This window comes from Sabethes cyaneus, chromosome 2, assembly GCF_943734655.1.
Source record: "Sabethes cyaneus chromosome 2, idSabCyanKW18_F2, whole genome shotgun sequence".
NCBI lineage: Eukaryota > Metazoa > Arthropoda > Insecta > Diptera > Culicidae > Sabethes > Sabethes cyaneus.
This window is the reverse complement of record NC_071354.1, coordinates 225,431,060-225,446,564: the sequence shown is the minus strand read 5'-3', so window position 1 is coordinate 225,446,564 and position 15,505 is coordinate 225,431,060. Positions and strand designations below refer to the sequence as shown.

The following is a 15,505-nucleotide window of genomic DNA, read 5'->3' as shown; positions in this document are numbered from 1 at the left end:
TATTTGAGTTTTCAAGTGTGCTTCTGGTGCAAATATTGCAGGAAAGGAATTTTGCAACAACGCTGATGGAAGTGGAACGAGCTTTTACAGTTATGAAATTGAAATCTTTTATCGATATTTTAGCTTTCGAAACATATTTAAATAAGCAGAAATTTGTGCCACTATCAAACTATTATTTCGACTACAGACAGTACCTCTACCTCTGAACCGAAGGAAAAATCCCCGGCATTCCGATATCAACTTTAAACCCTGACGGCCAGACATGCCCTTCCGCCAACCCTCTTCCTTTATTTTGTCGCAGATGCACACTCACCAAAACATTTGTCGCAAAAGGTTGACCAAACTTTCCCCAAACTGCCGAATTCCATCCAATAAACAGTTTTCCCAAATAAATGAAACTAGAACCGTCGTGCTCCGTTCGGAGGTTTTTTCCCACAATGCCGCAACTCCGGCTTAGAAGAGGTCTTCTCGGTCCGAGCAGCGCAACAAACCCTGAAAACCGGACCGGGGGCAAATAACAAGCCCAATGAAAATATGCTTCCCGAAATTCGGTCGGAAAACTTCCTCCTCCAGTAGGTAGTCAGCGTGTCGGTCGGGTCGAACCCGACCGGACGGGGAACCACCACCGAAAGCACCTTAAATTATGTCGGGTATCGTCACAAATTATTTACGCATCCCTGATTCGCTTGCTTCCTTTCTCGTGTGGCAGTTCTAGCTTCTAGGTTGGTTAGTTGGTCCGTCCGAATTCCATTAATTTTTCGAGCAACTATTGATTTTCTCCCCATTAAATCGTTTCCGGAATGGAAGAAGTCGCTCTGTGGCACATCAGAGCAGAGCAGATCAGAGTACTAGCAGCGTCCTGGAGGGGGGAGCAGAACCGGCGGAACGACTTTTCCCAATTAGAGCGAAAGTAAAAACAAGAGTAAAAACATTTGTAAAGTATTTTCGCATTAAAATGAGTCGCAAATTTGCTGTTGGGTCCATCCTAGGGGATGGACTGTCCGTCAGTCGCCAGTCGTCGTTAGTCGTTAGGCGCAGCGTTTCGTTTTGATGTTTATACACCTCCTCACACAAGGCAGAGTTCGTACTTGTTTATCTACATTCGGAGACACCTACATCTGTGTTTCGTTGTGTTTTTATTTTCGTTTAGGTTTTCCTTTGTTTACCTATGGTTATACGCACTTATGTAAGGCTAAATACTGTGCTGTGCTAGTTTTGTGCTAACTGCTAACGTTACTTTGTTTATTATGCTGCTGCAGAAGTGGACTTACTTACGACTAATTTATTTAGGCTATGTGCTCTGGTTGGTTGCTTGATTGGATGCGATGATGGTTTGTGATTTTAAAATTACTTCAATCGGATGGATATAAGGAAAAACATTGCTGCCAGAATCAATTAGTTAACCATTAGCCATGTCCTTCTTAGCTTAACAACGAATCAAATTTATCGGTGCTTACGACAAAGATTGATTTTGTCGTTTTTCTTCTATCGAATTAAATATTAAATTATAAATTTCCTGCTAACTTCCATTTAGAAAACTAAAACGAACAATCAAACTTGAGGCAAAGATCGCGCAAGTGTGCGGCACTCGCGACTGTTGGTGAAAAGTTAGAAATTCGAAGATTCCGCACAGCCACGTAGCCAGAGGTGGGGGCCAGGAGTCCTATGTTGGCTCCTAATACATTATATGCATATCTTATTGGTTATAACTATAATATATTATAATATATTTAATGTATTGTGGTTCTAAACGAAAAAATATGCACATAAAACAGTTAAAATCAAAATTGGGCCCCCGGGCCCCCCCTTCTGGCTACGTGGCTGATTCCGCATCGGAACTCACGGGAACGAACCACGTTTGTTCTTGTGCTTCCTCTGAACACGGATAGTTAGTGGGATACGGGGTCGCATAGTTGATGTTTCGAACTGGTTTCGATAGTCTGAAATGAATAATCCGAAGGCACTCTTTTCGAGAGGAATCACAGAACATTTGACCAGGGATTAACTAGTTCAATAGGAGTAGATTCTATAATAGAAATATACCAACGAAATTCAGTGGAATGAAGTTCAAGTTAAAGACTTTCAAAGAACTGCTTCACATTCTTTTGGGCACTTTCTGGCGCCTGGTCTTCAGGCCATTATCTGATGACAGCGGTGGGATACACGAAACATGTCCAATTTTTACGACATCTAAAACGTAAATGGTGTTACTAGGGATAAATTTTTTTTAATGATAAGTACGATTATTCGAAATTTGACGACTGGAAGGTATGGCGTACCTTTTTTGCATGTCAAAAAATACTCCTGGAGGCACCTTGACCTAAACTGTTCTCAGATCGATGCTGGTCTAGAGGTCAAAATCGATCTCTCGTGCTTTATATGATTCGTCACAGTTTCAGGCTATCTGCACTCGACTGTTCAACGTAAATCAAACAAGTAGTACACAGAGTTAAAACCTGCACACATAATGGTAACAGGTTCATTTTGACCATACAATGACCGATGAAACGGAATTCTGAGAAAGTCAGTTGGGCGAAGAGTTCTCGAGGGCATGTTCATGTTGATCTTTGCTAGAATCCAAGGAACATCAATTGATCAGCATATTAACTGATCAACAAATACGGCACGCATATCGTTCCTTCTCTTTTCCAATGTGTCCTGCAGCTTACAATTGTGTTCGAATGGAGGAAGTTCGACTGGATCTGTCCAGAGCAGATCCCGAAGTGCATATCGTATCTGACCTTTTTTGTATAGATTCGATCCGTGCAGTTCAAAGGCCAGTGTAAGAACTCCAAACAACTGCTGTCGATGCTGTCTCCAATGATGAGCGAATAAGTGCGTAATACAAAGCTCTAAGGCAGTATGGATCACGAAACTCTCTTGCAACTCTCATTATGAATCCTAGGTTTTTGCTTGCTTTGGAAATGAAGCTACTGTAGTGGTCCTGAAATGGAAGTTCGGTATCCAATAGAACACCAAGACAGCCTGGATGACTGTTACGCGTTCAATATTCTAGACGCTGGAATAACTGTATTGGACTGGAGTCTTCTTTCGTCTGTAACTGATTACGGAGCACTTGGTAACGTGGTGAGCCGGTTGCATATACACCAGTCATAAAACATCGATCAGCTTCTGTAATTCGCTACAATCAGCAACAGAGCGAATTGCAAGGTAGATTTTGAGGTCTGTATGCTGATACACGATTCTGCATCCTGGAGAAAGTATTATGCAGACATCGTTGTAATACAGCGAAAATAGCAAGGGTCCGACGTTGCTGCCCTGAGGAACTCCTGAGGTATTCCAGGAGTCGCAAGACTCAGTGGTCCCCAGTTTCACAGCAAGACAGCGGTTTTCAAGAAAGGATTTCAACCACCGAACAAAAGCAGCAGAAGCACCGAGATGCTTTATTTTGGTTAACAGTATAGTGTGATCGACACGATCGAGCGCAGCTTTGATGTCAGCAAACATCGTGTCGACTTGTGCTCCACCTCCAGCGATATGTTGTAGACAAAATGAGCTGAACTCCACCTGTGCAACGAGTCACCGATAAGGATCTCAAATTGTTTCGAGCCAGCGTAATCCCGCGGTAATAATTTTTGTTTCCCTTTTTTGAAAACAGGAAAGATATTGAGCATAGTTTCAAGAGTTCCTCATTCAGCGTTAGCCGTAAAGTTACCGAGTCTGTGGTCGTGGGTTCCAATCTAAGTAGAATGTCACCTGCTTTCTTCACACTGAACTCAACAAAAAAGCACAATAACAAAACCTCTTGCCATTGCAAGTTATAATAGTAGTACAGGCTCGAGGAGTAAAATGAAGTACCTACTTTCCACGTCTGATTATTCGGAAACACACCTGGAGGCATTCCAATGGGGACTCTAGCTCTCAGATCGATCAGGCCTTGAATGACGGTCGACACTTTTCGGATGTCATCGATGAACAGCCTTTTCGGTCACCAAAAGATTCGCGCAGGGTTGTCGAACGCGGGGAATGCTTGCACTGAGAGGACGCTGCGTTTTAACATCCGGAGATTGACGGCAGATGGCGTGGCGGCGGAATACGCCAGAAAGTTTGATCAACGAAACGCAGAATAGTAGTAAGAAAGGTAAGCTTACAAGCTGTAAGTGGGGTGCGGAAGAACATCCATGGTACCGTTGACACAATTGCGAGAGAGGTGGTAGGTATGACGCATGGAAGACAGCGTAACAACCGGTTTGAAGCCGAATGCCAGAGAGTGACAGATGAAAAGAACCAGGCCAGGAGTCACATGCTCACTGCGGCTACACGTCAGAACAGAAAAAGGTATAGAGAGACTAGAGCTGTGGAAAAAAGAGCTCACCGTCTAAAAAACCGGGTGTACGAGGAGCATTTGCTCGCCGACGCACAGTGGGACCGCTTCAAAATAAGGCGGACATTAGCTTTGCCTAGAAACTACTAAGTTTTCTGCATTTGTGGCTTCACAAGTGTAGTGTGTTTCATTTCACATGTATGTCACGGTGGATCACGGTGGAACATTTTAGAAAACTGCAAATGAAATTCCCAATTTTGTGTGATTTCTTTGTTCTGAATCAAAATATGCAAGAAAAAATATTGCCAAAAATAATCAACAATCACGTGGCAAGGCTTGCGGTGTTTATTTGAGACACTCACATCCGAGCATTTTTGTTTTTGACATTGACATTTGACATTTGACTAGCGCATTTCGATTTCAAAGCAAAAAAATCGTGCGAAATTGGTAATTTCATTTACAGTTTTCTCAAATGTTCTACTATGATCGATGTATGTCATATATGAAATGAAACTCACTGTATTACAGTACATAAAGTGGCTGAGATTGGCTGCGCATACCTGCGCCTTTTCAAAATAAAGCACCTTAAAAATTGATTGAAAATTAGACAAAAATTGGAATAGCTCGAAAACCAAGCGAGGTAGAGCTGTACTTTTTTCAGCAAAAAGGTGTATTTCTGCAGTATGTTAAACTTCGTGGAACATCAAAACTGCATAGAAGTCAGAATAACCAGAAAAAAATTAGAAAAACTGATATTAAGGGTATACATTAGTTTGTAGTACTATAACTTCTTTTCCTTAAGAAATAGAAGTTCTCTTTCTTCGACAGAAACTCCTTAAATAACATTCGGAACAATTTTCTTTGGGGTTTGTTTATTTTTGGCTTTAAATAAAAAAGTTAATTTGATTATTTATTGAGCCACCCCCTAAATGCAAATTTTTTTTTGTGTAACAGTAAAGTACTTCAAAAATCAAGAAACTTTTATTAAGACACAAATGCCGCAAACTTGGTAGTTTCTACGCAAAAGTTGATGTCCACCTTTTTTTGAAGCCGTCCCACTGTGCGGCACAGAGGAGAGATTCGCCTGCAACGACACACGGAGTCTCTACAAAACGTTGAGGAGCAGGCATTATGCCATGCCCATGATGTGCAATGATAACGCTGACAACCTGCTTACTGACAAAATGGTGCTGGCCTTGAGGTGAAAGGAGCACTTCCAGATGTTGTTGAATGGAGAAATAAACACGGAGGTCAGCAGAAACAGGATCAGAATTGTGTTAGTGATGGCCGAGCTGTAGAGTCACCAACACAGGAAGAGGCTAAGAAGGCTAAGCGAGCTGCAAAATGGTAAAACTGCTGGGAAGGACGGTATCGGTACCGGCTGAACTTTTAAAAGCGGGAAGCGTACGGCTTTACGAAGCAATCCACAGCAAGCAAGCAATGATTGTAGGGATCTGGGAGGAGGAACAAATGCCGGAGGAGTGTTTGCTCCACGACGAATCAGATGTTTACCCTGTGTCTATTACTGGGCAAGTTCTGGGAGAACCTGCAAGTTGTTTGTGAACTTTAAGGCGGCGTACGATTCAGTCAAACGAAATGAGCTGTGGCAGATAACTGCTAGAACATGGTTTTCCGACGAAACTAAATACGCTGATTCGAGCGACGTTAGATCGGTTAAAATCACGCGTCGGAATAGCAGGTGAGGCCTCAGCCACTTTCGTGACATTGGATGGGCTGAAGCAAGGGGCTGCACTTCCTAACCTGCTATTCAACATTGCCTTGGAAGGTGCGAAACGAAGAGTAAACGTGGAAAGGAACAGAACCATCATCACGAAATCTCATATGCTTTTTCGTTTTGCGGATGACGTCGATATTAGCGGAATCAACCGTAGAGCAGTGGAAGAGGCCTTTAGGTCTTTTAAACGGGAACTAGTGAGAATGGGATTTACCATTAACACCGTCAAAATGAAGTACATGGTTGCTGGCAGAGAAACGACGAATTGCAGCCACGAATTGGGGTTTCTATGGATTACCTAGCCAGCTGAAGACCCGTAGTTTGCAAATTTGCACAAAATTGACACTCTACAGCACACCAATCCTCCCGGCGGCAGTGGCCCTGTGCGGACATGAATCAGGGATGCTAAAGGAAGCAGACCAACGAGTGCTTGAGGTTTTTGATCATAAAATTCTGCGACCAATACTTGGTGGAAAAATGTAAAATGGAGTGTGGCGAAGACGCATGAACCACGAGATGTATCAAATATACAAATATGCTGATATAGTGAGGGTAGTACAATGTAAGTGCGGCTTAAAGAAGTGTGGAAGAAGAACACATTTGATGGTATTAGTAGTGAAAAATCAGCTTATGGACGTCAAACTACAGAAACAAACAGCGTCGGACAAGCAAATTAACCAGTTTTTGGAGTGTAGAACAATCATTGGCGGACTTAATTGGCAGGTGAATTTCTACATCTTCCGCATAGCATAACTTTGCTCCAAGAGCAAAGGTAACAAAATACTCCCCTGAGGTACTCCGAAATCGTTCTGAAAAGAACCGAGTTTAACGGCAATTTCGAGTGTACAAAGATAAGAGCTTAGCCAGCAAATGATGCTAGATAAAACCCCCGATTTGTTAAGTTTATCTAAAATAATTAGAAGGTCGGCTTCAGGGTTGATTTGCTCTTTTTACTTCTTTTTTGCTCTTTTGACTACAGCGCCTCAGCCCAACAGAATTCGAAAAAGTGATTTATAGGATAAGTGTAGAGTTACTTATTATCTACAATATTATTGAAGAAAGTACAGTCTAATCTTTTGTATTTGAGCGTTACAGAGCTGCAATGCCATTGGCAGCAAAAAGAGTGCTCTTTTAGCTACCCGCGGGGTATCAGCCCCATTGCGCCATAAATATAAAAGATAAAACTATACTTTCTTCAACAATATTGCAGATAATAATCAACTCTACAATTGGCCTATGCATCACTGTTTCGAATTTTGTTTGACTGGGACGCTGTAGTCAAAAGAGCAAAAATAAAGTAAAAAAAGCAAATCAAGCCTGGTCGGCCTGGTGGCAACAGACCTGGACAATAGGACTCATCAGGCCCTGGACAATAGAATTGCTTCGTTTCGTGAACAGCTTTAGCTTTGGCAATGTCATTTGCACTAATAATAAAAGTTTCAACTGAAAACTCATCATCAGTGGGAACGAAAAGCAGGGCATCGCCCCAGTTATACAAGGTTTGAACAAAATGGTAATATTTTGAAATTTCGATGGTATTTTTTCCACAGAATCGTGGTTTATTCATTTTATTCTCCTTTTCTGCAATTGCAATTGAATTTTGGTTTGTCTTTTTACACAATTTTGTTCCTAGTTGCGATCTTTAATCATTGCAATCTTGTACCTGATTTGTATTAAATATGTATTCCAAATTTTAGGATGAATTCCAACCAATGGATGCAAATGACGAGCTTTCTCAGTGTGCTTACAAAAGTCTACGCTCGGAGCCAGCGTTCGTCAGAGTGTTCAAATTGCGGTGAAAGTTAGCAAGTGTTGAAAAGTTTTCGATTGGAGCTACTCGGATTATTACGTTCCATTTAAAATTGTTGCTTTGGAAGTCACTAACCAGATTACATTGGTTTTGCTTCCCCACACCGGCTTCTGACCCAAGCATAGCAATTTAAATCGGGTTTTATTGCAATGCCGACATTAAGTAGGAAATGTGATAAAATAACATCAAATTTCTCCCAACCGAACGACGTCGGTAGCGAAACCATAACGAGCCGTGGAGCAACCTTTTCCTACCTCGAATAATCCCGTCCGAAAAGGGGGCATCACTGAAGATTGTACGTATCAGTTACGGGTCATTTCAAACCGACATAATCGGCTCAACCGTATATTTTCGACAATAGCCACCGACCTGCGGTCGATCACACCGGGATTACCGCATCTCTAATCAATCGTCAGTTCAGACCGAACGGGGACAATCCGCAGTAATATTGTCCAACCAACAATCCTGTTCTAATGAACGAGCCGTCGTAAACCAGCGCGCGTGGACTTCCGTCGCTACTCGGCTGAAACTCGGTTACAAATTCACTCAACCTTCCGTCACGTAGCGGTGCGGTGGTGAAGGCAGCGGCCTAGCCGCCGGGGACGCTCGCCGGAAGGAAATCGAGCAGCTACACTGAGCAGATTGAGGATAAAGTTTTCAAGCTCTTAGGAAATCGTTTGCCGTACGATTGCCACCGAAGAGGAGGCGGGTTGCGCCACTTGGTTCAAGATTGCGATAATTACTAGATCCTATTATCACCGTTCCTACCGCACACACTCACTCTGCTCGCTACCGTGTCCGCTTCCTGCGGCAGCCGACAGGCACGCACTCATGTTCGTATGGCCGATTGCCGGTCAGACGCCCATCCCACGCCAGCCCGCCAATGTTATTAAGTTTCGTAATAAGATTATATTGGAACTATTTTAATTACGATATTTGCATCTTCATTTTCAGCTCAACTGGCTAAGCCTGCCGCCAGTTGGTTAGTTGGTTTGCTGTGCAGACTGCTGCTGGCTGGACCGGTTCTTGTGAGTGTTTGTGTGCTGTCGGGATAGTTTTAGGATGTTGCTGCTGGAAACACAACCCGCCACGCGCGGTTTGTTACCGGAGCGGAGCCCTCTTGGTATGGTTTCCCGGATTCAAGAGGGCAAACGGCGGGAATAATTATTGCCCCGATGGTGATGATAATGATGATGGTAATGATGCTACACATACTGCCGGTGATCATCGCGGCCAGTTGTTATTATCCTGACGTTGGCGTTGGCGCGTTGGCGCTCGCTCTCGAGCCACATACAATTATTGGATAATGCGGTCGGTCCGCATACTGGGCTATTAAGGTGTGACCGAAATTGTTAGCTTGCCATCGACGGTGAGTGAGTGGGCTGCAACCGGTAATTTGTTGGAAGTATGATTGTTCAATCGAAGCTGTGGGCTGTGCATGGCAGAAGTTTTTTTTTACGTTCGTTGAACGACAACATGATTTGTTTCTAAGATGTGAATAATTTGTTAGTTCTAACGAATAGTTGGGGGCTAAACTCGTCAAACCATCATCGAGCATTCCAACATTCAACCACAGAGCTTAGTAACTAACTATTTGCTTCTTCGTTGACATAATTACGGGTCGTTATGTGGGATCGCTTTTCCCTGGACGATAATAATTGCGGTCTATTCACCAATGCGTTCCCGCAAAACGGCATGTAGGTATGAATATATACGTGCGTACTTCGGATAATAAACCGGTAGCGGTTGCGAACGAATCTACCGAACGAAACCGGATTGCCAAGGATAACGATAATATAATTATTCAATTTTCAGCTAGATTAAGTAATCCGATAAACACCTACACGGCTGGAATAGCTAAGTAGATTAAGATTACGGTGTCAAATTCGTATGCGATGCGTTTTCCAAAGCACGCGTACCGTTTTGCTAATAATTGTTTACAGTGAACAAGTCTACGATTAGATAAATAGTCAACTGGCGGATTAAATTCTTCGACTAACACATGTATGCATGTATGTGTGTGTGTGTATGTATGTATGTACGTTGCTAGATTATTACCGATATTCTCTAAACAGATTGGATTCCATTATTGCCTGTCCTGCTCCTGGCTGAGAGCTGGCCCGGAATAATAAAAACCGCTCCACCTCTTCTGCTTTCTATTTAACTGTCAACTGGCTGATTATACGCATTCTCACGTGTACGTGCTAATCCTAGTCAATGAGATGCTAATCATCCGACGCTCCGATGCTCTTTTCCGGTACGTACGAAAAGGTGTACATTTTAGTGCTGAATAAACATGTAGGATGCGAGGATGTGTGCCCTACCAACCAACGCAAGGGCCGAACCAAAATGAGCAACGCAACCAATCCACGAACGAACGAACGAACGCACGAAACAGTATCACATTCGATCGATCGGTTACACGCATTAATTGGCCTAGTTCAGTGGAAAACTGCAGGCTTCTCTCGGTTGGGTGGGTGCGTTGGGGGTGGTGCACACACAGTTGGCAACAATTTATTAAAGCTTTAGCATAAAGTTTTTTTTTTTTTGGGAAAATTAGTAAATTTTATTAATTCGTTAGAATTTTAATTTCAATAAAAAATTCGAAATATTCGTCGAATTGTTTGTGAAAGTTCACAGAAAAATTTGTCAATTTATTGCCCTCCCATCGTAAAAAAAGAAAATCCCCTTCTCCCTAACAACTTTAATCCCGACTACACGAAATACAACAATAATGGCATTTGTTTTTTGTTGGAAGGAATTTGTTATTAGCACAACTTTTTTTTCACGTAGTTCATTGAAATCGCTGAACGGTTTTCCCAACCCGTGTGTGTGTGGGCTGGGCGGCGAATCAAGGAGGACAACAACAATCTTGGCAACAGGCAAAAGCAGCGCAATAGCAACAATCAGAATCACCACCACCGCCGTCACCACAGTAGCAACGACGGTCTTCACCACCGACGGCGGTGACGATCGGCAGCGACCGAACGAGCCGGGTTGCCGCCGCCACCGATGGTTCGTATCATTTGTTCTGCTGCTCGACGGGACCCTCCGGCGAGTTCGGTTCGGATTTTTTCTTTTTCTTCTTCTCACAAGTTCACAAATGCATTGAGTGACCCCCCGGGGCATGGTGAGCCGAGAACAGGCCCAGGTGTTCGAACGGATGATGATGGTGGTGATGGTGGTGTAGGGGATGACAGGTCGACAGAAGGGGATGGTGGTGTAGTGCGGCGGCGGCTGCAGCAGCTGCTGCCGCGGCCGCCGCTGACGGGTGGTGATGATGTTGGGAGGCGGCTGCTGCCGCCAGGGAAGCGGACGACGAGGACGAGGCGTTAGTGTGATGATGGTGGTGCCCACCGGTAGTGGAGGAGGCAGCGGCGGCTGCTGCGGCACCACTGACGCTGGCCGCCGCCGCCAGGTGGGCGTGCAGTGTGGCCAGATTTAGGTTACCTGTGGGGTATGGTAGTCCAAAGCTCGGATAGCCGGAGAAGCCACGGCCGGCTGCGTAGGCAGCGTATGCGGCGGCGGGAAAACCTGCAACGAGAGTTTCGGAACGAAGGGAGGAGGGAAGAGAGAGAGAAAGAGAGAAAAAAGTCATCGTTAGTGGTTTTACATGAAGTAGTTGATTTTTAAGCTTAATTTAAGTTTTGTAGCTGGTATAATTATGGAAATTATAATTAGAGAGATTGCGAAAAGGAATCATTCTAGATGTGACTTTACAAAGTTATGTGTTTCTTTAATTTCTCAAACAATTTCACTTATTGATGGTAAATTAGCGAATGTAATTATAACAATATTTTGAATTATGAGTTAAGTTTTCAATATTAGCTGTAGAAGTATGATTTGGTATAAATCTTGTATTCTCTGTATAACTGATATTTAATTACTCGTCTAGCCTATGGTATTCTATGTTTAATATAAATCATTAATCTGTTTTCGTTGGCCACTTATTAAATTAATCTCTGCTGTCAGGATTAATAACTCTAGTCAGGAGCCTATTATCAAACAATCTGTGTAGAAACGAACTGACGCTATTGGTTTTTTCCCTTTATAATCAAAAAGCTGGCAATTAAAACTGAAATCCGGACTAGTTGCGGAGTAAGGAGATCCCTCCTGGCCTTGGATCCCCCAACCTCCGGCTATATGTTGGGAGTACAAATTAATTCGGTTAGTTTTTCTAAAGTCAAAGTTCATTTAATTCAAATTGGATGTCAATCGTTCAGAAAATATTTATGAACTTGCAGTGATTTAGCAAGTTCCTACCCAGCTAGCACCAACTCGTATATCAATGTATGAAAATTATCGTAAATATCTCTTAACAAATTCGAAATCGTAACTAAAGCTTGATAAAGTGGCTTTAAGTTGAATTTCTATCGTATATAATGACAATAACTGACATACGATTTTCGGTACAAAATAATGTAGTAGTACGAGGCGAGTCATGCTTAATCGGATATTATCGTATATAAATACTTACATAATCGTAACGCTTAAAATAATTCCTAATCACGTATAGCGCCAATTTTGCGCATCACATACGATTTATCAGCATGCAGACATACATACGTAATGCTGATTTTTATCTTTTATTTCCATATGAAAATGCTAGCTGGGTGATGCGTTTCATTCGGATCTTCAAAGAGCAATGCTTCCAGTTCTTTGCCTTCTAACTTTTTTAGAGTAATACTTATCATCAACACAGAAATGACAGCCCTTGATACGTTTGGCAAGCCGCACTTCATTATCATAAAATTTGACATCATTACTATGAAGTTTATCGTCTGAAGTACCTGGACTGACCTTCAGTCAGTCCTCAAACCTCTCTAAAACCACCGAAATCATCTACCTTAGGAAATATTTAGAACTGCTTAAGTCGGTTCGTAAAAACGGACTAAAATAATTTGTACACCCAATCTACTTATTAATAATAATTGTAAAACGCACGGATTGTGGTTTGACAGAAACGACTTTTTGGAATTTATAGAAGTGTATAGATTTATTCATCTGCAAAGCATTTGATGACACAGATAGATCCGCTGGTTTTGACAAAGTTAATGATCTCATCGCTGTCCATAATTTGGCAATCTTTTGAACTAGTTACAATAGTATAGACTTAACATAAGACGAACTCTAAGTGTGAAAATCTGTGACGAGATTTCCGCTTCGTTTTCCGCTCCTTCCGATATTGCCAAAGGCAGTCAGCTAGGTCCGCTAGTGTTTGTGTTATATTTTAACGATACAATTTATTCGCTGAAATATCCTCGTTTCACTTTAGCGGATGATTTACAGTTATTTAACGAAATCCAAAACACTACCTGGCAATGCGTTGTTTCTTCAACAACAATGTTATTTTTTTGGGCCAATCAAATGGTACCTGGAACCGGCCATATGGCCTCTCACAGTTACCACTTGAATTAAATCTGAGGGAATCAGAATTATGAAAAAAAACTGACTAGGAGGTCAAAAGCGGTCGAATGGTTTGTTTTAGTATATGCCAGCAAAATAAGGCTTTGTCCTTCAAGCTCAACGACAAGTCTCAGCCAGTTTTGATATTCCAAATATTCGCGTTTTGTACCACCATATCTGGTGAATATGGCGGGCAGGATAAAACCTCGTTTGCCCAAAGCGGAACATTGTAATGATGGAAACTTCCGTCACCATTAACACCTGTTTTGTAGTGCTTAAGGTTCTTATTTTAGACCTGTGAATTCGCATCTGTTGATTTCTATTTATGTGGTGCAGAATTTTCTAGGTTTTGTAACTCCACCCGACAAACATTTTTGTTGAATAACGGCTTATCAAGTGCGTATTACCCAGTAATTGGCTATACAATGGTTGAATAAGCTACTATTCAACAAAAATGTGTGTTGGGTAACGCCTTCAAATGGATCAATGTGGTATAATTGAGCGTTTCACAACAATTTACCACATGACTACGATCGAATTTGTGCGAAAATGTGAAGCTTGGCTCGAGAGCACAGCTATCCTGCTCGTTGCTGGCCGTTCCATCCACTCAGCCATGCCAAATTTGAAACAGTTATGTTTTTATCGCCATAAAGTCCTATACATAACATTTTCAAGTTTTGCTTGGATGAGGTGTTACAATTAGCTTAGTAAAATCAGTGTACAAAGAGCATCCAATGTTGCAAATCGAGCGAAAAGCAAACGATGCCGACCCATGCGTGAGCGAGTGTGAGAAGCAATGCATCCAACACTTACTCCACTCAAGCAAGCGTACGGCGAGTAACCGCTGTTGCTGTGAGCATACAATCTGCTACCGACATACTCGCGTACACATAGCCTCGCAGCGTCGTTCTACGCAGCCCACTCATTAAACCAACAGCTCGTGAGCTGTCAACAGCCCGCGAAAGTGCGTAGGATGTACGGCTGTAGATTTTGCTTTATTTCTTCTGTTCTTCCTTATTGTAGCTTTCGACTGAGTATCTTTCCAGAATCAGAATGCTTTTCTTCTACTTCCGACGTATCGATTTATATTAAAGCTTTTTCAAGGATTAGAAAAATATCGTTTTTCATATATCGGCTCTATTCAATTGAGCATAAACGGTCACTTTTTTATACGGTGCTAGCATTCGTTTTTGCATTAGAATTTTGTATACAATTATCACAAAATATCACAATTTAAAAAAGCTATTTAGAAATCTTTAATTTGGTACTATGCGCTACCTTTACCCAAAACAAACTGAGAATGCATATGAGGTATGAGTGTGGACCATCATGAGCGTTCGGTGCTCAAGTTGCAATGACGAGCAAGCGATGATGACCGTGGCTGATAGCTAAATTTACACTCGTAAAAATTTGTCGCAGAGCATGAAAAAATAAGAAAGAGATGCTCATACCAATCTGTTCGTTAGAACGAGTGCACTCGTGTGAGAAAATTTATCCACACGAGTGCAGGCTTCGCAACATTGCGAGCTGCACAACCCTACTCGAAAGTATCGTCCTTGTGTACAAGTAAATCTGGTGTACCGCAAAGCTGTAATTTGGGACCACCAGAAGATACCGAGCTGTTTATATTATTTTTCAATGCGGCTGCCTCTGTGCCTGGAAGTTGATACAGATTGGTGTATGATGATGAAATTAAAATTTATTGTTACATCGAAATTTGAGGTCGTCTCCTACAGACTTGTTATAAGCATCGCTCAAAGCGGCACGGAGCGTACCTCAAATTATTATTTGGGATAATCCTATCTCTCATGCTCTCTTTCATGCATTCCTCTTCATCTCCTATCTACTAATATTTTTCCTCTTTTGTTCTCTCCTTTCTGTTTTACTCTCTTCCTCTCTTTTACTTTATACCTATCTTTCACTTTCTTTTTCTCTAACTCACTTCTTTTCTTTTACCCACTTCTTTCTATTTCTCACTTTCGTTCTCTTTTTCACTTACTATTTCTTCCTCATCTTGCTGTGTATTCCTTATCTACTCACTTTCTGTTCTTATCTCTCATTTTCTGCCTTTCGTTTTTATCTCTCTCTTACACTTTCTGTTGCAATCTCTCTCCTTATATCCCTCTATTTCAATTTTTATCTCTTTCGTTTTCTTTTCTCACACACACTTTCTCTATCCTACTTACTCTCTCTTGTTCTTCCTCTCTCTCACTTTCTTTCTTGTCTCTCACATTTTTTCACGCTCACTTTCTTTCTCCCTCACTTTTTT

The 15,505-nt window shown here is 42.0% G+C and overlaps 1 protein-coding gene across 3 annotated transcripts in view; it reads right to left on the bottom strand.

Annotated features, from left to right (window-relative positions):
- LOC128738022 (RNA-binding protein Musashi homolog Rbp6) overlaps positions 1–15,505 on the bottom strand; it is a 1,503,411-nt gene that overhangs the window by 73,473 nt on the left and 1,414,433 nt on the right. For 2 of the 3 annotated variants that reach the window (XM_053832828.1, XM_053832829.1), the window contains one exon: positions 11,281–11,364. The exons of the other annotated variant lie outside the window; for it this stretch is intronic. In XM_053832828.1, the coding sequence (XP_053688803.1) occupies positions 11,281–11,364 (84 nt within the window). The remainder of the gene's footprint in view (positions 1–11,280; positions 11,365–15,505) is intronic. 3 annotated transcript variants of the gene reach the window in all.